A 25,672-nucleotide genomic window follows, 5' to 3' on the forward strand; every position below is an offset into this window, starting at 1 on the left:
TCACGTTTGTGATGAACAAGACGTTCAGTATTACATCTTTATGACATTAATATTATAATTCACAATTTTCCTGACGTGTATCTTGTCTATGGAGTACATAAAAGCCTTCCTGTGTGCTAACTATTCATTAAAGTCTGTATAGAAGCTTATGGTCCTGTCCATTTTATGCAGTTTACAGTAATAGCAGCCCACTCCGCCCAGAGGAACCGGGCAGATCAGCTGCTAGGAGCCGCCTGATGGATTCAACCATTCAGGGGCCAGCAACAGGGGGGACACTTCCGTGTTACTAACACTGATAAAGACATTTCTAGAAAGGCCTCATGAAAAATACGTCGTGTTTGTAAAAATTCATTATACGATACCAAATGACAAGTTTTGTGTATACGACAAAATAAATAAAATAAAATCCGTTTCTGCCCGAGCAGAACAGTTGGTACAGCCTGTTTTCAGGCATGCGGTTTTTCTCGGGGATTGGCGGCATCAAGCTAACGAGGAGGAAGAAAATACAACCGGAAATAGAACTGAGTTGCTATCAGAATAAAATTATGATTTAAAAACTCAGTTGATTCAAAGTAGTGATATAAAGTGATGTAAAGTAGTCGTGTATGTGACTGGGCGGCACGGCGGCGCAGTGGGTAGCTGCGGCAGATACAGCGGAAGAAAATGAATGGTGTATGTGACTATTACAGAAATTAAAGATGCATTGACAGTTTTCTAATTTTAATGTATGTGCAAGTTGGTTTTTTTTAACATATTATATACTATACTAGTGGGAACCCGTGGAAATTTCACAATAAAACAATAATATCAGACTTCATTTGTTTTCTTTTTTTCCTCGCCGTCACAAGAAAACAAGCTGCTGTGTCCGATGGACGAACGCAAAGACAAAGTCCGCTTAAGCGTTACCGACTTCATGAGTTCGGTCCTGGTGAATAAAGCATATAATATATATAGGTGGAGAGATTGATCCCTGAAGGGAAATTAGTTAGTTGCACACTCTTTCACACTGTTAGTTCTTAGACATGCATATGATGCATATATAATTGTAACACACACTTAGGGCCTGTAGGCATGCAGTGTGGGGGAGGTAGAGTGACGGGCAGCTCCTGCGTGGTGCGTCCTAATGAGCAACTTGTAAAGGGGACGGCGCCTTGCTCAAGGGCACTTCAGCAGTGCTCCGGAGGTGAGCTGACACCTCCCACTGTCAGCTCACACTCCGAGGTTGATTGGCGGGAGCCGGAATTGAACCGCCCGCTTTATCTCTGAGCCACTGCCGCCCCAATTTTGAACTCGAAACTGTACAGGATGATGTTTTGGTTTTTTTGGGGGGTTTTTTTTTGGGGGGGGGTGCATATATTGGGCATATGCCATTTAGACATTGTATGATTTACCAATTACTGTTTTACTAATCACTGATGAATCATTATTTATTTTGGAAACATTAATAGCAACAACTTTAACTAAAGGTGTACAGTAGTTTATTTTAAAAAATGGAGCCATCATTAGTACTGTATCACTTCCACCGGGGAACAGTTTCTCAGCCTTCAAGGTTACGAGATCAAAGAAATATTAAAATGCAATTGACATCTCTAGAACATCAGTTTCATATAACAAAATTCAAGTTTTATTTAAATAAAAATTTTTTTGCGGCTTTATTTTATTTTGGAAAACATGACCGGAAATGCTTTACTGATTCATACTGCTATGATTGCGGTACTGGAGCTCAGAGGGCTCTGGAAGCGTTTTTATTCCCGCACTGTAGATTTTCCTCTTTAGTTCTACTGAACTACACTGGGTCGTTAATTTTGAGAAGACATTTTAACAAGTTTTATCTAAAGTTAACATTTTGAAAATTCACATCTTTTTTCAAGCCGGATCTTGTTTTGCCCACGTTGTTATTTGGCTGGATTTTCTAAGGGCGTGTTTGGGCGATCTGGACCAGGAGTTTATTCTCCTGTACTTGAGCCACTCTGAGGAATGACAGTAACTGGAAATCTGTGATTCTACTGAATGGAAACAATGGATTATAAAGAGCTCGGACATAATTTTGAGGAGAAACTGACACTAACAGACCAATGTGAGTATCTTTTAATATACATAAATATATATTAAAAAAGGCAAGAATTAAGATAAAGGTGCGATGGTGCTTTGTGATTTAATAAATTACATTAATATCAATGATGCTTTTCTTTATCTTATTCAATCAATGATGATTAAAGTGTTGGGGTTTCCGGTCAGGCTGGTCCATGACACGCATCTTAAATCTAACCACTGCAAAGCATCAGATTTCCTTGAATCATGTGATATTTGTCCTACCTGTAGTAAACATCCAGGTGAAACAGGAGAGATTGTGGAAATGCTGCACTGAGCTGTGATCTCCATTACTAAACACACCACTGATGCGTGGAGTGAAAAATGGCCAACGTGTACATCTGGACAACCTGGTGGTGAAAACAAACACGGATCTCTGCAGAAACACCCGCTCATTTTTCACGCAGTTTCACGCAGATCCCCGCAGGACAACTGATCTAATCTAGTTTCTTGATCAGAAGGTCTTCAGATAGTGGCTGCTGCTGCAGACCTCAGCATCTGAGCATAGACTGTGTGAGTGTGTGTGTGTGTGTGTGTGTGTGTGTATGTATATATGTATATGTGTATATATATATATATATATATATATATATGTATATATATACACATACATACATACATAGATGTGTATATACGTCAATATCAGTTTTTGTTGACATTGACAGTTTGACAATCCCTGAAGGAGCTTTTCTTATTTAAATACATTTATGATGTCATGTCTACACAACACACATATAATAACATACCAAAGTCAAACATATTGAAACATAAAAGCACAGGATGAATCTCCTGCTGCTTTCACCTCCATCACACACGTCCCCTTGATCCGAGTGCTGGTGGAAGGTGACTTTCTGTTTTATTTTGGCCACCCTACCCCCATTGCCACTAGATGTGCACAGCACTGGATGGTTGGAGGAATGAGTGCAGGTTCTGATCACCACAAAAGGCGGACTGTCACTGTCCTCCCTCACTGCATGTGTGGGAGTCTCTACTGTATGTACTCTGGCTGTTGCCAGGAGAATCGTGACAAACAGCCTGATGGATCCTGAAGCGTATGCTCTTAATAAAATTGTAGCAATGAGTTGTTCGAGGTATAAAAAAACAACCATGCCCAGGTCCCACTTGAAAAAGGGATTCTTAATCTCAATGAGGCAAACCCGGATAAATAAAGGTTAAATAAATAAAAAATGAATCTTTTTTTGTCGGAAGTGTATTTGAAGCCTGTGTTGTTTTCTGAGCAGATTCACCCATCAGTATGGGATCTAAAATAAAAAACAAAGCATGTTTTGGTTGCAGGCCTTACACAAGGAGCTCCAGCAAACGGCGGGGTCGATCAACATGTTATGTTATCAGGAATGCTTGATGCCAAAAAAGGCAGGGGCGTAGGATAAATAGAAACATTCATTCTCTTTCACTCCTGTCTGGAAACTGTGATTCTGATCCTGCAAAAAACAAAGATAAAAAGAAAAAAGAAGGGAGCACAACTTTATACACATACCCTCCTGACCTCGTCTTTCCTGTCATCCCCCTGCATCATCTGCATTTTTATGCCTGCTTGGATTTGTGAGGTGATTCGTCAGAGTGGAAAAGATTGTTTTTTTGATTAGCGCTGCCGGCAGCTTCTTTTCTTGGATTCCCTGAGAGCACGAGTCAAACCAGAACTGTTTAAGGTAAGACTGGCTGCAAAACCCTGCTGACAGTCGTCTAAATTGTAAAACATCTTTCTTCAGATATCTGAAGCCATTGTTCCAACTTTTACAACCTTGTTGGCTTACAATCACAAGACGTGTGTATGTGTGTGTGTGTGTGTTTGTGTGTGTGTCATCTTGTGGTCATCCACGAGGTGATAATTGACGTAAGAATTAAAAGAAATTGTTGTACATCATTAATAATGTGGTAGCAGTAATCGTCTTGTTGTTTTATACTAATTGTGTGTAACTAATTCAGTTATTTATTAGTTGTTCAAATTCACTTTAAGAGTACTACAGATGCAGTATTTGCTTTGAGGATGTTGATAGAGAAGTACAGAGAAGGCCAGACAGAGCTGCATTGTCTTTCTGTAGATCTGGAGAAAGCTAATGACAGGGTGCCCAGAGAGGAACTGTGGTATTGTATGAGGAAGTCTGGAGTGGCAGAGAAGTATGTGAGAGCGGTACAGGACATGTATGAGGACTGTAAGACAGTGGTGAGGTGTGCTGTAGGTGTGACAGAGGAGTTCAAGGTGGAGGTGGGACTGCATCAGGGATCAGCTCTGAGTCACTGTTTGCTATGGTGATGGACAGGCTGTCAAATGAGGTTAGACAGGAATCTCCATGGACTATGATGTTTGCAGATGACATTGTGATCTGTAGTGAGAGCAGGGAACAGGTGGAGGAGAAGCTGGAGAGGTGGAGGTTTGTCCTGGAAAGGAGAGGAATGAAGGTTTGCCACAGTAAGACAGAGTACATGTGTGTGAATGAGAGGGACCCAAGTGGAAGAGTGAGGTTACAGGGAGAAGAGATCAAGAAGGTGGAGGATTTTAAGTACTTTGGGTCAACAGTCCAGAGCAATGGAGAGTGTGGAAAAGAGGTGGAGAAGCGTGTACAGGCAGGATGGAATGGGTGGAGAAAAGTGTCAGGTGTGATGTGTGATAGAAGAGTTTCAGCTAAAATGAAAGGAAAGGTGTACAAAACTGTGGTGAGACCAGCGATGTTGTTTGGTCTAGAGACAGTGTCACTGAGGAAAAGACAGGAGACAGAGCTGGAGGTAGCAGAGATGAAGATGCTGAGGTTCTCTCTGGGAGTGACCAGGAAGGATAGGATCAGGAATGAGTACATCAGAGGGACAGCACATGTTAGAGGTTTTGGAGATAAAGTCAGAGAGGCCAGACTGAGATGGTTTGGACATGTCCAGAGGAGAGATAGTGAATATATTGGTTTTGAACTGCCAGGCAGGAGGCCTAGGGGAAGACCAGAGAGGAGGTTTATGGATGTAGTGAAAGATGACGTGAAGGTAGTTGGGAAGACAGGGTTAGATGGAGGCAATTCATTTGCTGTGGCGAACCCTGAATGGAAAAGCCAAAAGGAGAAGAAGGAGATTAGTTGTTCCACTTCAAATTGTTCAAATGTAGTTTCTGAATTGTTTAGTATTTTAATAATGATCCTTTTATAAGGGCTTAACTAAAACTCAGAAACCCGGAGTAAGGCCCTCCTCTTGAAGCTGGAATGCTGGTGCATGCGGGTGGGATACAGCTGGGTGGATGTGGGGGGGATTGTTGTAATACCTCTGTGAGACCTGACGATGACACGGCAGGGTTGTTGTAGTTTGAGCGGCTCCTTGAAGAAGGAGGAAGGATGAGGCCTCAGCTACACGTCAGCAGTCCCCAGATGGTGTCCATCACCAGACCGACACCAACTGCTCGCACAAGAAGAGAAAGGAAACGATCCATCCTGATGCAGAATCTGCTTCCCGAGGGCTTATCCACATGTTTGTGATCCCTCCCCTCAGATCAGGCATTCAGAAAAAGACATGAATGGGACATTGATATTGATAATCCTGTTTGCAAAATAATCCGATTAAAAAGTGGTGCAAGGCAGAGTTTAGCAACAGAAGCAATTGTCATTCCACATTTCCTATAGATGAGAGTAGTAGTAGCTACACCTACACCTCTGGGACTATGACAGACCTAATGTGGAGGGTGTGGTAAAAGAAAACCTTTGCTTCTCGTGTGAATGGGTGTATTAGACAGATGTTAGAGACAGATATTCAGGGTGCAGAGAAGAGCGCAAAGATAAATAACCCTCACTCTATTCACATCCATTGATTTACTTTCTTAATAAAATCTTACGGATATAATTTAAATTGTTCAGCACTACAAGGACTTTTTTGTGTTATTGTAAACTTGAAGAGGGGCAGAATTATTCATTATTCATCAGAGTAGCTTTTTAATGTTTCGTGTTATAATAATCTGATTATTTTTATAAGTGAACATTGATCTTCTCATTGCATACATTGGACACCTTATTTTTAAATTTTCACATTGATTGTGAAGATTGAAAATTACTGCCCCTTTATATCAGATTTCGGTCAAGTGAAAGCGGTTGTGGTTCAAGAGGTGATGCTGCACACAAAAAGACTTCAGCGGTCTGATGACCAGCTGGGACCAGACACGTACATTTTATGTTATTCTGCTCTTGGAGCTTCAAGGAGAAAATTATTTTTTTAATGTTACAATAGTCACAATACTATGTCATCAGGGTCTATCAAACAAAAGCAGAAGCACAGGCCTCTCTCTCTCGCTCTGAATTTTACTGTTTTTTTTCCTTTGGGCACATATATTCTGTTTAAATTTAATCTATCGATATTAAAGACAGTCCTGTTCTCTGACAGGACTCAAATCTGCTTGGGACTATTTTGCGTGGCGTTTGCATTTCCTCCCAGCTTCCTCCCACCACCAAAATGATGTAGTATGGGTGAATATTGGTGACTATTTATGAATCTAAATTAAGTGTGATTTGTGTTTCATGTGGCTCAGTGATAAACTGGCAGCTTGTTCAGGGTGTGCTCCAACTCCCACCCAAAGTCAGCTGGGATAGGCTCCCTGTCCTATACTTGTGTCCCAATTACCCATGCCCCCTTTGCACTTGGATGTTTTTGATGATGCATCATAGAGTGTCAAGGGATTCACTCACAGATGCGTCCTCCAGACCTCTTGCTTCAGAGAGTGAGTGAGTGTGTGTGTGTGCATGTGTGTGTGTGTGTGTGTGTGTGCATGTGCAATCGCACACCATCCCAGTCATAGGACCCACAGCCTCTAATATTAGAGTGCAGATGATGGCTGAAAGAAGGCGAGTTCGCAGAATCTCAAAGACAAGATAAAACAACAAGTGAAATCTTGATGTTGTCTTGTGGTGCTGGGGACGGTTTCTCTGTAAGCTTCAAACAATATTTCTTTTCAAGCATCTCTTGGTGTTTATCTGTATCTTGGCAGAATTAAAGCAGTCAAAATGCTGCATCTCATCCTGCAGCAGGCAGCAGCAGGCGATTGATTACCCCTGCAGTCTGTGGTGACACCCCGCTGCGTCCTCCATTACACACATGAGCTGTAGTGACTCTGCTAAAAGATGACCACACTTGCTGTATGTCTCCACTCTGAAATTATTCCGTAAAGCAAGGGTGTCAAGGGTGTCTAACTCATTTTATTTCAGGGGCCTCGTGAAGGAAAATTTATTCTGAAGTGGGCTGGACCGGTTAAATCATGGTTTACAATATTTACTTATTGATAGAAAAGTCATAGCAGTTCAGTGGATGAACAGTGTCCACAAACCAATCTTATGAACTAAAGTTACTGATATTACTACAGTTATCACATAAATCAGAGATTTATTTTCACAGAACTATATTAGGTGAATTGTTTCATGCAGCATTTTCAGTAACCCACTGTTACTTTTACTTCTGAGACCTGGCAACATTTAGTTTTCATGTCTGCTTTCAATTTCAGGCATCATATCTTGCATTAGAGCCAATTTTAAGATGCCATTCATTTGATGTGTTGGGAGCCTTGTGCACAGCTTTGTCTTGTTGACAAGGAACGCAAACATGCGTGGTTCCAAACATGCGCAACACTTTTACAGCAAGGTCTGTCAAATTGGGAGAATCTGGCAAGAGATACTGATAAAATGTTTTGAGCCACCTACGGCAAATAAATTGGCTGATGACAGGCGGATCAGCAGCATTCACGGTGACTGGTGAACAAAAAGCTTTGAAATCTGTCTCCAGTTCATCAAAATTCTGAAAACATTGTTCAGACTCTTGCAATACTCCCGTTATTTTATCTAACATGTCCCACAGCGCCTCGGCTAAACCATTTTACATGGCTGTGGTCGTTCTGAGGAGACTGTCAAACTGATGGTGATTCAGGACTTTGGATCAAATGAAATAAACAGTCTGGATGACGATCTTATTGATGTTATCCAATGATGCAAATTACAGTGAAAAATCCAAAAATAACACACTCTATTTGAAATCTGCACTTTCTCTCTGAATCCTTTCACAATACCTGCTTTTCTCTCAATCATTGATGGTGCATCATTTGTAGCCAGGCCGTCATTGTGGGACCAGTCCACTCCAGAGCAGTGAAAATATCAGCCGCTGTTGTCGGATCTGTCATTGGCACAAACTGTACAAACTCCTTGGTGATGGTCAAAGTGTCAAACTGTGCAGATGAATATTGTCAGTTGTGTAACATCTGTAATGTCCATGCTCTTATCAACTGAAAAACATACATAAAATGCAATAAATTACTTTACTTCAAATGGTTGTCCAAATTTGCTGAAAGATAAGAAATCCTGTCTGCAGCTGTGTTTCATGTCAGCCGATGTTTTCTGAAGCCTGATGCTTTACAGGGAACATAATCCTGCACCCTTCAGCGTGCAAATTTACCTTCCCTCAATGTTTTTTAAGCCAGTGCAATTTCATTAGTGATAACGAATTTGCACTAGCTTTCACAGCAGCGTCGCTGATTCACTCGGCTGCGAGTAAACGCAGACTGCTTTTTCTTCTTCTGCCGCCAACAATTCATTCACTTTCTTTCTTCTCTTTCCTTTTCAAATTCTTGTATTTTTTCAGCAAAAACGGTCTCCTAGAGGTGCCCAAGGTTATACTTTTTCTACATTGAAACCTACTGTGAACACCTGCAAACATGCGTTTCCAATCACTTTTGCAAATAAATAGGATGATGGCCAGTTTCCTTGAAAAACGCTGCATACATTTTTATCTTTTTAACAGACGTTTTGGACGAAAAAGCACATAATGTTGAAAGTAGAAGACATAATGGGCAGAACAATAAGAGCTGTCAGGTATTCTTGCTCAGTCCCGGTAGAAAGAACTTGCTTTCATAACAGATTTGGTATTGTGATGTCCAATGGACACATTTAGAACAGCAGTGTCTTTCATTGAAAAATAGCAACTAATTTTTATGCTACACATGCAAAATCACCTTGTGGGCCAGATTAAACCTGTTCCCGGGCCTGATCTGGCCCTCGAGTTGTACGTTTGGCACCCCTGCTTGAAGGTGTATGTCCTCGAAAAAAGGTGGAGACCAAGCTGCAGACTTCAGTTCTTGTCTCAAGTGCTGTCAGATGACATTTTTTTTACCTTCTTGGTTGCAGCAAACTGCGAGCTGCGACAGCGGATGAAGTGGGTTTAGAAAATGAATGAGTGAATGAATGGATGAACTACAGTTGGGTTGATTTTTTGAGGGTTTACTCTCATTACATTACAGGGAATATATTCATAGGTAATACAAAAATAATGATTCCTCAAAGTCAACTGTATTGTCAAATGTACCATATACAGTATGCACGACATACAGCACAGATGAAACTACAGTCCTGTCAGACACAGGCAGTAAAAAACAACATTAAAGAACTGCTCTAGCAAGAGAGAGAGGAGCCGCTGCGTGTGCAGCTGTAATAAATAAAACATATTTTGATCTGAATCAGGAATACTCTGAACAAACAATATTTAGGATGACAAATCAGACCACAGGTTGAGTAACACTTGTCACGGCAGGATAATTTTTGATATTTTGGTGCTAAAGTTAACTTTTTGTGTCTTCATCTTTAAACTCTCTCACCATAAAAGCAGTAGCCTTACTTCTGTTCATCCCGTTCATTCTGGTATCATACAGCCTTGTGAAGTGTTTGTTGGTGACAGAGCAATTCTGGTACTGATTTATTTTAATTCAATATAAAACGAGACAGACATTATGGGAACTTGGGGTGTGTGTGTGTGTGTGAGTGTGTGTGTGTGTGTGTGTGTGTGTGTGTGTGTGTGTGTGTGTGTGTGTGTGTGTGTGTGTGTGTGTGTGTGTGTGTGTGTGTGTGTGTGTACATTATGCTCCATGCTTACTTTGTTATGTCGTGCAGATGAGCGAATGATGAGGTCATGCCTAAGGAAGTGAAACTCCATGACTGCAGCCTCTGTTTCCAAACCACGCCTCAGCTATTTTGTCAGAGAAAAGCTTTTCGTAGTATCTGCCACTGAAAAGGACCTGACAAGATTTTCTTCTTTTTTCCGCTGGATCACCTTTGACCTTGTTTTAGTATCTACTCTTAGCTAATGACCAGAGGAGATGGAAAAATTGAATCATAGATGATCCATATATGATTCATCTTTGGCTCAGCTGTAAGTCTTTGTGACGAGGAAACACAGTTCTGTGCTGTTTGCAGCATGTTGAGACTGCTCCTGTTTGAAGTGTGCTAACATCCTGTTGCCTGCTCCTGCACTAAAGTACTCATACTTTGAACAACTTGTCCTGCCTGGTTTTTATTTGTGGTTTTTTCCCCTTTTATTTCAAGCTTTTTACATATTATTTTTGTACTATTTACTATGTTGTTATATTGTACTGAACAGAATTCATCTCAGTTTCACCACTATACCATTGTACCGAATAGTGTCCTGACAATTGGATCATCAAAATATGGCTTGCACCATGAAAGCCTACCCCTAGGATCTGGAATAGCATTGGTCATCATTAGATTTGAAAAGGAAAAATAATATTTTACTGAAGATTATTGTTTTAAGGATTTATCACTCAAATTTACATATTTTACATCAAGAAATGCACCAAAATTGTAATTTTTGTGTAATTCTAACAGACCACGATCTTTGTGTTGGTGGTAACAAATCAACAAGATGCTGTAACGGAAACTAAACATCTGCAACTTTAAACCTGAGCTTAACAAGGCCTTTCCTATATTCTGCATGCTTCAATTTGGGCTCAGTGATCCTTTAGTTTACTCAGTGATGTTGTTGTTTGTCATGAAATGGAGCTGGGATATTGTGTAAAGTTTTGTAAAATTTGAATATTTACTCTCTATCTTTGAGAATATTTCACACTGACTATTAACAACTCTTCAGATGTGCAAACTCAACGTTTGTTCTGGATGTTGTTGCCCCAACATCCCAGGAATGTTCTTCCTCTGCTTTTCCCCGGGGTGTGGATACTTGTTATACAATAGTGCTTCCATTGTTCCTGTTCATAGAAATTGACAAAGTGTAGTTGTCCATCAAGGAGACATTGGTCGTTGGTAAATTGTAAGTGGTTAAGCATATTCTATAAAAGGTTTCTAAACTATAATGAATAAAATTCAATGGTTTTTTTTCTTCTCATCTGAATTGGTGTTTTTTTGGAAGTTATATTGTCCTTGTCTGTTGATAATCCTCCTTTGATTCTTTGACTCATGCAGGCCAAGCAGACAAACACAAAGACACACATATGCTGTATAAACATGTGCATGGGAAAATGTGGATGCCAGAGATTCCTGAGGTTGGCCTGACCCAGATCCAACATGCCCCACTCATCACATACACACACACACATACTGTATGCGTGTTCAAATATTGTCTCTTTCATACTGACCTGCTTCACACCACACAGAGTTCTGCTCCACATCTTTTAAAGACAGAAATAGATCATTTATTTTTCTTTATTTCCTACGCAGCGTTCCAAAGATAAATAGACACTCAATAGACATTTCACAGGAGATGCATCAAACCGTCCGTTTTATCGCAGCATGCAACTGATTTTTCAAAAAATATCAGTGCATCCCAGGATGCAAGAGTGAAACGGTTTATTATCTTTAATTAAACTGTTTACTTTGTAGCTTGAAAGTCACACCATGATCAAGCTCATACAGCCTAATTCAACTGTTCAAGGTTATAATGCCATGTTATTTAGTAGGGAGATGCACTGCAGTCTTGTTAGGTATTGCGATATTTTGAGGCGTATTGTGATATTATATAAAATTCTTGTTTTGATATTACATTCACAGGAAGTGGAGGGATAGGATCATGTATAATGAAACATAAATGCTCCTTCTACTCGATGTAAATATAAAGTATTCTTGAATTGAACTTACTAACCTGCAGTATTTTTCAGTAGGTTTTGCATTAAGGTTTGGATCAGCTCATTACTAGCTGTTAATTTATATATCAAGTTGAGTTAGCTACACTCAGCAGCAGGTGAATAACAGGTCATGTAAGACTTGTTAATTTTAATATGTAGGTTTTTTGTTTACTTGTTCTGCAGATTTGGGAGTGGTGTTAACCTCTCCGTTGGTCTCATCACACAGTATTTTTTCAGAAAGTTTTTTCTGTCTGGTATTTAGTGATCCATTGCATCGATGAAGAAGATCCTGTAAGGTCTTTGATTATCTTTTTGCAGTGGTGAATTTGACACACAACACAATTCATTCTTCATTTCTTACTGAGCTTTTACTCCCAGTTTATGATGCCTGGCGGTTTCTCACATGACTGGTACATCTATCTTGCAAATTAATCTATGTTTTAATCAAATCTGTAATCCTTAGTTAAGATCTCACTGCTCAATGCTGGCCGTTCTTTTTGCACAATGGTCTTGTCTTTTCACTCGAGACCAGGAATGCATGACCTCCTCTGCAAAAACAAAAGTTATCAAGTATTATAATACGTGGTTGGTACATTTATTGATATGAAACGGTTTTATTCAGCGATCCTCAACAGACTGTTTTCACAGAATACATTTTCACATGTTGCCATTGAAAGAGCACAGGTGGTAATTATAAAATTAATCAAAGGCGTTGGTGGCGTGTGTGTGTGTGTGTGCGCGTGTGTGTGTGTGTGTGTGTGTGTGTGTGTGTGTGTGTGTGTGTGTGTGTGTGAGCGTGGCTGATCAACACTGGTAAATCTCAAAATCTCAGCTGTGGATGAGATTTAGTTCAGCTAAATTTGTCTCCCAGTCAGCATCTCGTGTGTGGATGGCCGTCCCCATTTCATTCTTGTACTGGTTGAGTTTTATCCCAGTTGGACTTTACCAGCAAATGTGGCTCACCCAGACACATTTAAATATCCTCTGTTACTGTTCAGTAAATCTGGCGCACCACATGCTGCACTTTGTGGTTGCTGTGCTGTCCCAAGGTGCTCGACTGAAGCCAAACCCTTTGACGGCTGACATTCTCAGTATGGTGCTCAACGCTATTTATAAAGCCAGAATCTGTCACAGTGACACAGAAACCTGAGATGTCATGTGAGGGTGAGGATCCCACAGAGGTAAGGAGTAATAACAAAAAAAATAACAAATGCAAAAACATTTTGTGATTGGTACCTTTTAAAACACACTAACTTAAAAAAATCTAAAATTAAATGTAATAAAATGGTTTTATCAGTAAATGCGATCATATTAGGAATTGTGCTTTAACTTTTGTAAAAGACAAGGCCTCCCATACTGCTTTGGGAGAATGCAAATAGGAGATAAGTCCTGTATCCCGTTTCCTCCTAGTGTTACCATGGTTACGGTGAGCTACATATTTCTTATACCCTGTTTTACGCAGAATTAGCTAATATTAGTTTAAATCTTCAGTGTTGACATGTATATTCAAACAAAAGAAGACTTCAAACTTTAATATGATAATTCCCAGGCAGAGTTTAAATTGTGTGTTTCTAAAATTTGGTAACAGATTAAATTATTATAATATTTTTCACACATGTTCAGATCATTTACGAACATTGGAGGTGATTCTATCCTCGATGTGTCTGACTCACACAGAATAAGTGGCTTCATGCGTTAATATCCATGACAGATAGGAACGGTTATAAATCATTAGTCAGACATTTGAAACCATAGCCACAAATGCAATGATAAAATGCAAAAATATACATGTATTATAAGAATCACGTAGCTTGACAGTACCAAATGAGAAATTACTCAGTCATTACTCAGTTGGCAAACTATAGCTAACTTTAGCCGATGTAATCTCAAATTTAATAGTAAGACTATTGCAGCAAAGCCCTTGATCAATTCTTGTGTTTTAATTCACTGCTAAGAGGCAGCATAGCCTGTGGGTGTCTTCTGTAAGTCTGTAGCTCCTGCATTAAAAAGCAACACTTCACCCCCCCCCCCCAGCAAAGTTAGATGCACTAAAACCCCGAACAGCCACACCCGGATCCAGCCTCACATAATAACGTGCTGGAGTCAGCTCTTAAGTATAGAGTAAAACTGTAGAGATCTCATTGTCTTTGTTCTCAAGTCAGCTACCCTCACATTAGATATGTAATCCACTGGACTCAAGGTTTACATTGGATTTTATTTTTAGTGTTTCATTAGCAGGTACTGCTGAAGAGTGGGACGTCTGAACAGATCCACACCCCACGTCCACGTTCACCCGTTCACACACTGATGACAGAGGCCGACACGCTAGTTTTCCATCCACAGTCCTACACAATATTTCTAACCTCACCCACATCTGTATGTGTTCATTATCCTGTCTGAAAACACCAACCAGAGATGGAACCTGAACCACTGAGCTGCAGCTTCTCGCACATTAAATGAAAGCTTCAGCTATTATTTTGGTCATTTTTGGGCTTCTATTTGTGCTTCCATCTAATGAAAAGTGGCGCTACCTCCCAACTCATAAACTACTGGTAATACAAATAATTGAAATACAAAATAATGAAAAAAAGTCAGTTAGAGAAGGAGGAGGAGTATGAGGTGGAGGAAGAAACCAGGCACTATAGATATCCTTAGTTTTACAATATTTTATTTATTGTGTTATTTATTCTGATATATGGATAGTATTTTATGGTATTGGGCTTTTTCGGGTTTTTGAGGGATCAGTGGTTCTGATTACATTTTTTTTTTTTTCATTTTTGTTTCAGGGTAGTCAGCACTACCAACATGACACCTGAATTGTCTTGACTTCTGCTATTTTTTTTTTGTCCCTGGAATACTTTGGATTCTAGGAATTTGAGTAATCCTGTATCATCCTTATTTGTATTCTTCGGGGTCTCCCCCATCCTTGTACGGCTAGTAAACTGATCACACTCAAAAAGTCATCTTCTCAACTCAGGAGGAAAGCTGTAGTCCTGTTTTTGCTAAATCCTAATCCATTTGTCTTTTAATATCAACTGCTTCTAGCAGTACAATCCTGTTCGCTCAGGACCTGCATGTTTCTTCTTCCAAAAACTCAGAGTCCAATTGTACTATTTCTTCATTAGTATTCTGTAGTGCGACCCGTGTATTAAGCTCTGTGTTAAAGTACAGTGGGGGTAGCTGGAGTGGAGCCCAGTGTTAACCTGTGATTTATGCAGCTCTATGAGGGTTTGGATGGGCCCGACAAGAGCATCCCATCACAGGCGAGTGGAAAGCCGGCCTCTCGCCTTCCTACATTAATGGTTCACATTCTCACATTATTTCTCATGTTTTGGGCTGTCTTTGTGCTTTTTTTCCCTTTTTGATTCTTCACACCGTTTCCTGCTCCATCATTAATAAAAAGAAAATCCCGCGTCATTTTTCCTCCCTGTTGTTGCCTTCCTCCTCTCCTTCAATACGTCCTTGTAGACGTGTACACACTGTCCGTTTTTCTCCCGCCGTGCCACCCCCCCCCCATTTGCCATTCATCATGCAGCTCCATGCGGTTTGTTACTAACTCTTCCATTCAGAGAGGAATGAAGGGAGAGAGATTCAAACAGGCTGCAGCTGAGGAGGAAAACTCTGGGATTAAGACAGGATGTTTCTGAAGCTCGTTGTTTCTTCTTTGTCATCCTCTGCAGAGGTCAGAATGTCTGACCGGATGAGTGTGGAGCAATCAGTGGTGCTAATATTAGACTTCATGCAAATTCCTTTATGATCCATAAAATATACATACTAGTGAATGTAGCACACCAAATATTTATATATTCTCCACTGATTCATCTGCAGTTTGAAAGAGTCAATAATTAAATCATAAGGAGAATGTGGTTAAAACTCTTAGGCGTACACACAACTTATTAGGATCGACAAAAACAGAACAATACAGGGAAATATAGGGTACAGTAAGATGCAGTAAAGTTTAGGCGTGATCGCATTCTTCATAAAGAACCATCTTTAATTTTCAGCTCTTTATGCCAGCTCAGCAAAGGCAGAAAACGTGCAATAAAGTAGCTGCAAATCAGTTCTTAGAAAATAGAAAAATTAATGATGCTTGTTCTTGGCTCAGCTAATCATCTTTGCTGTCTGTCTTGAGTAACCTGCATATGAAGAGCCGATCATAATACAGGCAACATAACAAAATGATTTGTAAGACTATTTTTGCTGACTTGACCAAAAGTCAGCTACAGTATCCGCAAATAGTTTGTGCCTTACAGTGAAATCAAGGGATTTTAGAAGAGTTTCGGTGTTTCTATGAGGGTGAAATAATAATTAATACATTAATAATCCCATTATATTCACTATGTAAACATCCATTTTCAAAGGACTTAATCAGCAAGCTCTTTTCCTCTTCCTCTAAAGTACATGTGATAAACTCAAGGCCCAGGGGCCAAATGTGGCCCGCCACATCATTTAATGTGGCCCCCGAGAGCATAAAACGTCAAAGTGTCTAAAAATAAATAGGCCAAAAGTGTGCTTTGAGCAAACTACATTTCCCACAATTCAGTATTTCAGCCCATTTTAACATTGACAAAAAAATTTTGAACTAAGTTAATGTTCTAACTTGTGTTTGATGTTATTTTTCTTTATTCACTTGGATAATTTGATCCTTGATTGATGAAGTTCTGTGGGTTTAATAACCTGACAAATTAAAAGGATTTATGTTAGAACAGAGAAACAAACAAATCTATTTTTTTCTGTGCAACTGTAATGTTTGTAATTTGATTAAGTAATAAATTCAGAGTTATTTAACATTAAGGAGTAGTTACAATAATTACATTACATTGGGTTAATTTAGTTTAGTTTAGTGATGTTACATCTGGCCCTTTAAACACTATAGACACTTGACTTTACCCATGCCTATCTAGGCCTGTTTATTTATGCCTTTTTATTCCTATGCCTATTTATGCTTCTGTATTTGTATATTCTTGATGGGTTATTTATTACTCTTTCCATTTGGTGTTGGTACTACTTTCTATGTTCTGTGTGCTGGTGCTACTTTCTGTGTGCTTTTTCTGTGTTTTCGTGTGCTCACTGTGCTGTGTGTAGTGTGACGGAGAAGTTAATTTCCCTAACAGAACCTCCTTAAGAGATCAATAAAGTTCTACTCTACTCTACTCTTAAGGACAGCCATTGTGCTGATGTGGCCCTCGGTGAAAATGGGTTTAAACCCCTGCTCTAGAGGACAAATCGATGTGTGTTTTATTCTCTCTTTCTACTTTTCTGTGAATGCGCTGCACAGATTTATTCCCACGCTCGGTCTCATTTACCTCTGTTGCATCCACAGGAGGCTGTCATCATTTCATTTAATCATATATTACAATGATTTTGTAACAGATAATAATAATAATAATAATAATAATAATAATATTAATAATAATGATAATAATAATTTTAAATAAATCACCTTGATTGTATTATACCTGTATGTTTTATATCTGGTTATTTGTTTTTTTATTTTATGACATATTGTGTCGTGTTATTTATCGGTTGATCCTGGTCTGTCCTCCAGATCTGCCGCTGCAAACAGAGTCCCAGTCCTTCCAGAATGCTGACAAGTCTTTGGAGAAGGACCCTCTGACTTCAGAAGACTCCGCCATCACAGACCTCTCTCCTAAAACCGACTCCAGCCCTAAAACAGAGACCCCCACCAGGACAGACACATCCTCCAAGACAGATGGCGGGCCCTCCACTCCAGGAAGCAGCCCTCAGCCCAAGAAAGGTGCCCTTCTAAATGTTTGACCTGGTTTAGCCAATCCAAATGGAAATTGTCTTTAACCTAGAGGTCGGCTAATGGTGGCATTTTAAAGGTGGCATCTTTTAACAGAGGATTGATGATTATTCTGGTGCATTGCCCTCCGTAAATACACTTGGATTTTTTAATAATGAAGCACTAAATATAAATATAAGACCAATCAAATAACCAAAACAACAATTTTTATTTAAGATCTTTTTTTTCTTGAAGGCCAGTGGGCTTCATCAGAACTTGACTGATTAGTAAAATGAGTTGTCTGAGCGAGGCAGTGAAGCATAAAAATGCATGTATTCCTAATTCAGACAAACAGACGCTAATCCCTCACAACAAGGAGGTTCTGGGTTCAATTCCACCTGAGGACCTCCTTGAATTTGCAGTATTGAGTCAAATTTTATCCAATAGGAATCCTCCGTGTTTTGTTGTCACAACACACGGGCCCATAAATATGATGTCACAGAGGTTTTCGTCGAAGGCAAGATGTCAGCGTTTTTAAAAAATTGTGGATACACCGTCCACACGAAAACGCAGACCAAGCGTTTTTAAATAAATCCACCTCGGCCAGCGTTTTTAAAAAGTTGCATTTTCGTTCCGGATATCTGCGTTGTCGTGTGGACGGAAGACGTAAACGCTACAAAAAAGTTGCGTTTTTAAAAAATCCGTCATCGTGTGGACGGGGCCTTGGTTTCCTCTGTGTTGCTACAAATTTAGAATGAAATTAATCCTCTAGTATGTCCTCTATGGGTCACAACATCTGTCAGATTATTCTAGCAGCAGGTAAATCTTTTTGATTCCACACATTTTGACTTCAGCCATTTCTTTAGTATTATTATTATTGAACAGTTTAAACAAGCCATTTTCATGCATTTGTATGGAATAATACATTAAAGGGAACTATTTGTGAACTATTTGCTTTTGCATCAATCAATCATCAGTGCTGTTATATAAAAAAAGTACTGAAAGATACTTAAGGCACAGCGATGTAGAGAAACACTGACTCTGAAATACGAATCAGCCATTCAGAATGTAGAAGGTAACTTTAACATATGTGGTGCTGTAATGGAAAATAAAGAGTGGACAAATGGGTCTTCTACACACTGCTTGAAATCAGAAACTGGGACATTTTTATACATTAGTGTTTAAATATATTATGAATGTAAATATAGAATCAGCATTTATAGGCTGTGTATTTGTTTCAGGCTGCATATATGTTCCCGATCAAAACCTGCTCTATGTTAATTTAATCACTCAGTTGCTCCTGCTTTACACATTATGTGAAAGGAACCAAAAGCCATTCATACATTATTATTTAGATATTTGTTCTAATAGAAGTTTCATAATACATTGAACCATTGCACACAGATGCAGATTACAGAAAGCCAAATCCTCATTTGCAATGGGGACACAGGATGTGTGGTGTGGAGGAGGACAGATGGGAGGATGGGGGAGGTGAAGGGGTGAGGGACTGATGCATCAAGTGACATCTCAATGGGACAGCAATATTTATTTTCCCTCCATAGTGTCTGCATATCGTCCTGACTGAAGTGTACGTCTGTGTAGGAAGCTCTTTGAAAACGGGGAAGGGAGGGGGATATTCAGGTTGCCATGGGGACTGTGCTGAAGTGCTGCAGGGCCCTCTGTGATTGGTTGAGAATACACAGCATGCATATTACATAGCACAGAGGAGATGGGCTCAGTGAGCACCCCAGGGGTCGGGGTTTTCTTCAGTCTTGGCTTTTCAGAGACAGTTTTAAGTGCGGATAGATTCTCACAAATCCCATGTTGCACTGCTGCATCTTTTGAAGGGCACCAGGATCCATGTTCATTAAGACTGAGAATTAGATCAGCTGAAAAATTCATGCACATCACAGACACAGCTGAGCCGAAGCAAAATGAAACATCATCATCAGTGCAGAGACACAGAAAGGCTGTTTGACCTTGAAACAAAACCTGCAAGTGTCAATTTATTCTACCTTTAATTTTATAGATTGTAAAGGTTTATATATTTGTGACATTTTAGGGACTCAAATGACCAAATTGCGTATTTACTGTTATCTAAAGTTAACTCTATCCTTTCAAATAAATTTGTTGTTTGATTTCTTCTTGCTTGCTTTCAGGATTACTTGACATGTGGGTATTGATTCATGGATGTCACATTTCAGTGGATTCCTCTAGAGTCGTTTTGGAGTGCTGTAACCACTCACATCTCTCTGTTCTGTGGTTTACCTGAATGTCACCTAGACATTCCTCTTCTCCTGCATCCCAGGACATACCCGCATGAAATCGAATTACGTAATCCCCTTGGGTTCTGGGTCTACCTGGGGTTCCTTCTCAGTCTTAGTTGTTACTGGAAAACCTGTAGAAAGGAAACATCTGGAACGCATCCTGACCAGATGCTTGAAGTTATCATGTCAACAAGTTTGCTTTGATCTGAAAGAGCTGGAGTTTCTCTGCAGACTCCTTCTGGACGTCTGAGCTCCTCGTCTTCTAACAGGACGCTTTGGTCATCTTGCTAGACTTTAATCATCAATTCAAAGATATTGATGCTTGAACGACCCACCGACTCAAGGGAAAAGAGAAAGTTTGTTTTAGTCATAACTGTAAATCTGATGTTTATTTGTTATGTGTCTGAATGACGTCTGTGTAATGTGAAAGGCGTTTTCCTTCAGGTTATGGTAGAGACCAAAACTATCGCTAAAACAGAGTTGGTGTTGGAACTACATGTGTCAGGCAACTAGAAAATGACTACAAATAAATGCAGGTGCTGCTGTGTAACCGCTGGAGATGTAAATAAGAATCAGCTTGTTACAATATGCCAGATGTGTGTACATCAGCCCCCCCCCAAAGAAATCATTTAATATAAAACTAAAGTGCATGTTTTTATTATCCCTACAGATTCATTGACCTCAGAGCAACGACAGAAGCTTGCAAAAGAGCGAAGAGAGGAAAGAGCCAGATATATCGGTAAGAAATGATAAAGTACTGTAACTCCATCATTAAATATTTTGGCCTGAAATTAGCTCAACTTAAAATATATTTGATTCTCTTGTTGATACATATACTGTATGTGTCACAACTAATCTGATGCATGCATCTATTCTATTCTATTCTATTCTATTCTAATCTAATCTAATCTACAGTATGCTATTCTAACTTTCCTCTTTTCTCTGTCACTCTGCTGATGGTTGTCAATGTCTTATTGTTTCTCCTTGCATGGCTTTCAGAACAGCAAACTCAGCTGCAAGGTAAGGGGCTTCATCAAAACCCTCAGTGACATTCCACTTCTGCCATCTGGGAATAATTCAACTTGTGATGATGATTCATTCCTTTCACATCCCCCTGGCCTGAACGATTATATCAATTTATAAAATAATCCCTCCATGAATCAATAATGTTGTTTTTTCTCTCTCATCAGTCTGTGGAAACATTTAAATGTTCATAAGTTAGCTTCTTCATACTCGTGTTTTCGTGTAACTTTATTTAAGGTTCTTCTGCATTCCCACGCAGTGTGCATGTTCCATATCTATAATTTTGTTTTGTCTTTGTGGTCTACAGAATGAGACATCTTTCTTAAGGAAATAATATGTTAACCCAAAGACATAAAAGACTATATCCAGCTTTCAAACTCAGGGTTTCCTCCCTGACTTTGGATGAACACTAAAACATGAGCAGCCAATTCGAACTGAGAATGAGGTTTGTTTCCTTGCAGAGACGCGGAAAATGAGCCGTCATTAGCAATAACTGAGACCAGGCCTCTCAGATAGATTAGTATATTATTATTATAGCCAAATATGCAGTTCATTCCTCAAATACCAAATACTTGAAACTTGTTAAAAGTACAACTGCATCACTGCTAATACTAAAAGCACAAATGTGAAAAATCTTACTGACGAATATTAACATTTCTCAATTTTGCTGCACAGAATGCAAACACAATTGGGTTTATGGGGGAATGAAGAAGACTTTTTATTGTCCATGAGGTACAGACTTTGGCTCATTCGTGGAGATGAGCAGCAGAATACTGAACTAAATACAAAACACGTCTCAGACTCGTAGCACGCCCTGTTCCTGATCATTTAACTCATAGTAATGTAGACAGATATCAAAACATGTCACACAATTACCTTCGTTGGGTGCAGCCTGTGACCCAGAGCATCATCATCTACACTGAACCTTTCATTGTTCGACCTTACCCCCATTCTAGAAATATGCTTTTTTGGGGGTTTTTTTTATGGAAAACACAAGAAAAGGAAAGTGGAGCTGCAAGTAGTCTCTCCAATAAAGATCCTCACTATGTTCCATATCCTCCTCCAATCGGAGTGCCTTATTATTCCATATCCTACCTCTTTGTAACTTTTCACTGAAATCCATCATGAATATCTTCACCTGTTCTGCTAACTAAACAATAAGCAGTGATGAGACTCTTTTGTAACTCATCTGATGTCCACCGGAACTCGTCTTTATATGAAAGGATTGATTGCTGTTTAATTGCTCCTCCAAGAAATGAGCCACAGCAGCGTGTGTGTGTGAACAAAAACTGTTATCTGCTGGAAGCTGCTGTAAACACAGCGGGAAACTCCTGTTTATTTACTGTCATCAGGATTACAGTGTAGCAGACACAACGTCCTCCATCTGCTGCAGCCATTCTGTTTGGATGCTGGTAGTAGAGGCTTATTAAGAGTTGAGTGATTATACACGATGAGACTAGTCAAAATATTTGTAGAATACATTTATTGTGCATAGATTATGTTTAAAGCCTTTTATTTGGTTGATCTAGATTTAGGAGTGATAGCAGCTTTGTTCCAGTGACATTAATGTTCTGTCCACCACATTGGATCAGCTTTATGGTCATTATTGCAAATTAATAATTTGTGTTCCTTAGAGAATTTGTTTTTTGATTCCCTGACTAAAAAATTTTAAAGCTTTCTTTTATCTACAGACATGTTTCCATGATGGATTGAAAACCATTTTGTTCAAACAAAGGCTTCCACAAACAGAATCCTGTTGACTTAACATATGTTACCATGTAATTTACTGCAGACATTCATTTATTACATTAATGATCTTCTCATTACCAGCATATAATAATAAACTACATAAATGTTACCTCAAAATATCAGGATGTTAACTTTGTCAGCATGTTAACATGTTGAAGTTACTGTCTGGCTAAACCTAAAAAAACATGACCGATTACATTTTCTGTGCACTTTCAGTCTGCTGTCTCACAATAAAACATTATTTTAAAAATATCAAAAGAATTTTTTAAATAATAAGGATAAAAACTTTCTACATGGTAAAGAAAGAAATAAGTATGGAGTATCCTAACAACACTTAAAAAACAACTTGGTAAGCGGATTTGTACAAGATTCTGCTTTTCCTTCAACTTCAACCTTTTCTGAAAGAGGAACAAAAAAAGATGCTCAGAAACTTGCTTCCTAACTTCAAACTTACTCTCTTTTTTCTCTTTGGTTTTTAACTTCTGTCTTTTTGTGGTTGCAGCGGCGAAGAAGGCTCAGTGGCTGGAGAAGGAGGAGAAGGCTCGACGCCTGAGGGAGAGCCAGCTGGAGGGTCGCAGGAGGAAACTGGAGGAGCAACGGCTGAAGGCCGAGAAACGTCGTGCTCTGCTGGAGGAGAAACAGAGACAGAAGCTAGAAAAGAATAAGGTCAGAAGATGCATCACAAGTTTAGCCTTCCTCAAAACAATTCAAGCATACAATCAATTATCCCAACAATCAAGAAAAGCTTCCTTATGTTACTAAATGTTGAGAGGAATGACTACAATAAATCTACACTACTCACCATTTATTTTTTAAACACATTTAAGTGCAGCAGATTTAAAAGGTCTGGCAAGAACTAGTGAGGGGGAACTACTGAGGTGGGCAATGGTTTGAAAGTAATAGATGTCATAGTTATTATTATTCACCCTCAAAGGTACAGTAGTAACTTGAGATATGAGATGTTTGACAAACAAGTGTTGGACCGCGCTTTGGGACACCTTTTGGTTGTTGGCGGAGGGATACAACATCAGCTGAGACCGGATCTCAGTTTTTATCAGGGTTAGATGTCTCCACAGCCAACGGACTCACTATCTCACTTACCAATAAAAGTACCGGTACATTAAAACTTTAGTCAATATGTTTGTTCACCTTCTTTCTAAGAATTAGACCAGAAGATTGATGCCACATTAATCTGTCTTCTAAAAGTCAAGTTGCAGCCAGTTAGCTTAACTTAACACAAACACAGGAAAATAGGTATAATGTCTTGAAACGTATGAACATTTTATACGTAGCCTCTCAAAAAGCCACCAATTATACCACCAAAAGCCAAAAGTATGAATTTGTCAGCATCAAAGTACCTGTGAGGTGGTTTTGTTAGAGCTCCGACATGTCTTTATACTAAAGCTAAGTTGCTTTCAGAAACTTCACATTTACAGCATTAACTGTTAAGAGTGTCAGGATGAGAAAGCTCTGACTCCGTTTTGACCGTGTGACCCTGCAGGAGAGGTACGAGGCAGCAATCAAGAGGTCAACAAAGAAGACGTGGGCCGAGATCCGCCAGCAGAGGTGGTCCTGGGCGGGCGGACTGAACCAGACGTCTCGCAGAGAGAGTGAGTCTTAAAACACAGAGACTAACAGGAATTCATCACATCTTCACAGTAACTCATGCTTTCAAGTTAAGCAGCGCTGCAGAGACCGTGACTCACTGGTCCAACTGATGCAATTCACAGAAATCTGTTGTGAAGGGTGTGCTGCGATGAGGGCGTGGGTAGGGGTACTCAGTCATTTATGACGTCAGTAAATTCTGGTGTTCTAGGCAGAAAAAAAAAGTTCAGTACTATTTTTCTCCATTTAAATGTGATCAAAGAGGCAAAAAGATGAGGATCATGTAGCCGTCCAGGACACATTTCACCAGATTAGCAGTGTAAACAACGTTCTGATAAGTGAGCTGGGACATTAATTCCTTTTCCGGACACATTTTTTTTGTGTCGAACATGAGACGTCCTGCTTCATTTGGACCTGTGACACTGAGGTCAAGACAACTTTCTCTCCTTCAGCGTGTGAAAGATCCCTGATGTGCATGAGCGTGTGTGTGTGTGTGTGTGTGTGTGTGTGTGTGTGTGTGTGTGTGTGTGTGTGTGTGTGTGTGTGTGTGATTTTTCGGTTTCTCGCAGCAGGAAATCTCTTAACTAGTGACTCTCCCTTCCCACACTTTCCTTAAATTTCCTTCCCATTTTCCACGAGTCTGAATTCAGAGTAATCCCCTTCTAAATGTTAATTAGAAGCCAGTTTGCCCTCGGAGAACGGAGAGTCCCCGCTGCCGTCCATCTCTGTATCGGTCCCTCGCTGGAGCCGTCTGCCCCCCCCGGCTACTTTGTGAACAGTTGTTGTCTGTTGCGTTCTCTCCGGTGCAGGCAGATGCTCGGCCTCCACGGTCAACTTGCCGAGACAGGTGGACCCTGTCATTAACAACAGGCTGTCCAAGTCCTCAGCCACCCTGTGGAACTCCCCCAACAGAAGTAAGGACGACCTGACGCCAGTGTCCACCAGGCTCCCCCACCCCTCTCCCTACCGTACCCTTTTCATCTCCCTCCACCTCCCCTCCTCTTACCCTAATCAGATTTTTGCTTTTCTTCGTTTAGTGCTGTAACTGTTGTCTCTGGTGGCCTGCCTGCCTGCCTGTGCTTGGTGACTGGTCATTGACTCCTTCCTCGTATCATGCTGTCGGTCTCATATGCATTGTGGTTTTTAATTTCCGTTGGTGGTTGTCGTTGATTTTTGAGTCTCCACTGCATTTTTGATCAGCCTCCCTTTCACATCAACATCACCGAGCCATATTATGTGATGTAGTTTTCTCTATTTGCCTTCTTCATTGGTTGCTATTGGTGGTGGGTAATATAGTGTGAC

The 25,672-nt window shown here is 39.8% G+C and overlaps 1 protein-coding gene across 8 annotated transcripts in view; it reads left to right on the top strand.

Moving 5' to 3' along the window:
* Nucleotides 1-1,722: 1,722 nt before the first annotated feature.
* map7d1b (MAP7 domain containing 1b) overlaps nucleotides 1,723-25,672 on the top strand; it is a 35,415-nt gene continuing 11,465 nt past the window's right edge. For 4 of the 8 annotated variants that reach the window (XM_068333374.1, XM_068333376.1, XM_068333375.1 and 1 more), the window contains exons 1-7: nucleotides 1,723-2,077; nucleotides 17,529-17,738; nucleotides 20,664-20,732; nucleotides 20,993-21,013; nucleotides 23,268-23,431; nucleotides 24,267-24,375; nucleotides 25,180-25,284. In XM_068333374.1, the coding sequence (XP_068189475.1) occupies nucleotides 2,011-2,077; nucleotides 17,529-17,738; nucleotides 20,664-20,732; nucleotides 20,993-21,013; nucleotides 23,268-23,431; nucleotides 24,267-24,375; nucleotides 25,180-25,284 (745 nt within the window). In that variant the 5' untranslated portion in view covers nucleotides 1,723-2,010. The remainder of the gene's footprint in view (nucleotides 2,078-17,528; nucleotides 17,739-20,663; nucleotides 20,733-20,992; nucleotides 21,014-23,267; nucleotides 23,432-24,266; nucleotides 24,376-25,179; nucleotides 25,285-25,672) is intronic. The other 4 variants (XM_068333380.1, XM_068333381.1, XM_068333379.1 and 1 more) reach the window with 3 other exon arrangements.

The sequence above is a fragment of the Antennarius striatus genome, chromosome 14 (assembly GCF_040054535.1).
Source record: "Antennarius striatus isolate MH-2024 chromosome 14, ASM4005453v1, whole genome shotgun sequence".
NCBI lineage: Eukaryota > Metazoa > Chordata > Actinopteri > Lophiiformes > Antennariidae > Antennarius > Antennarius striatus.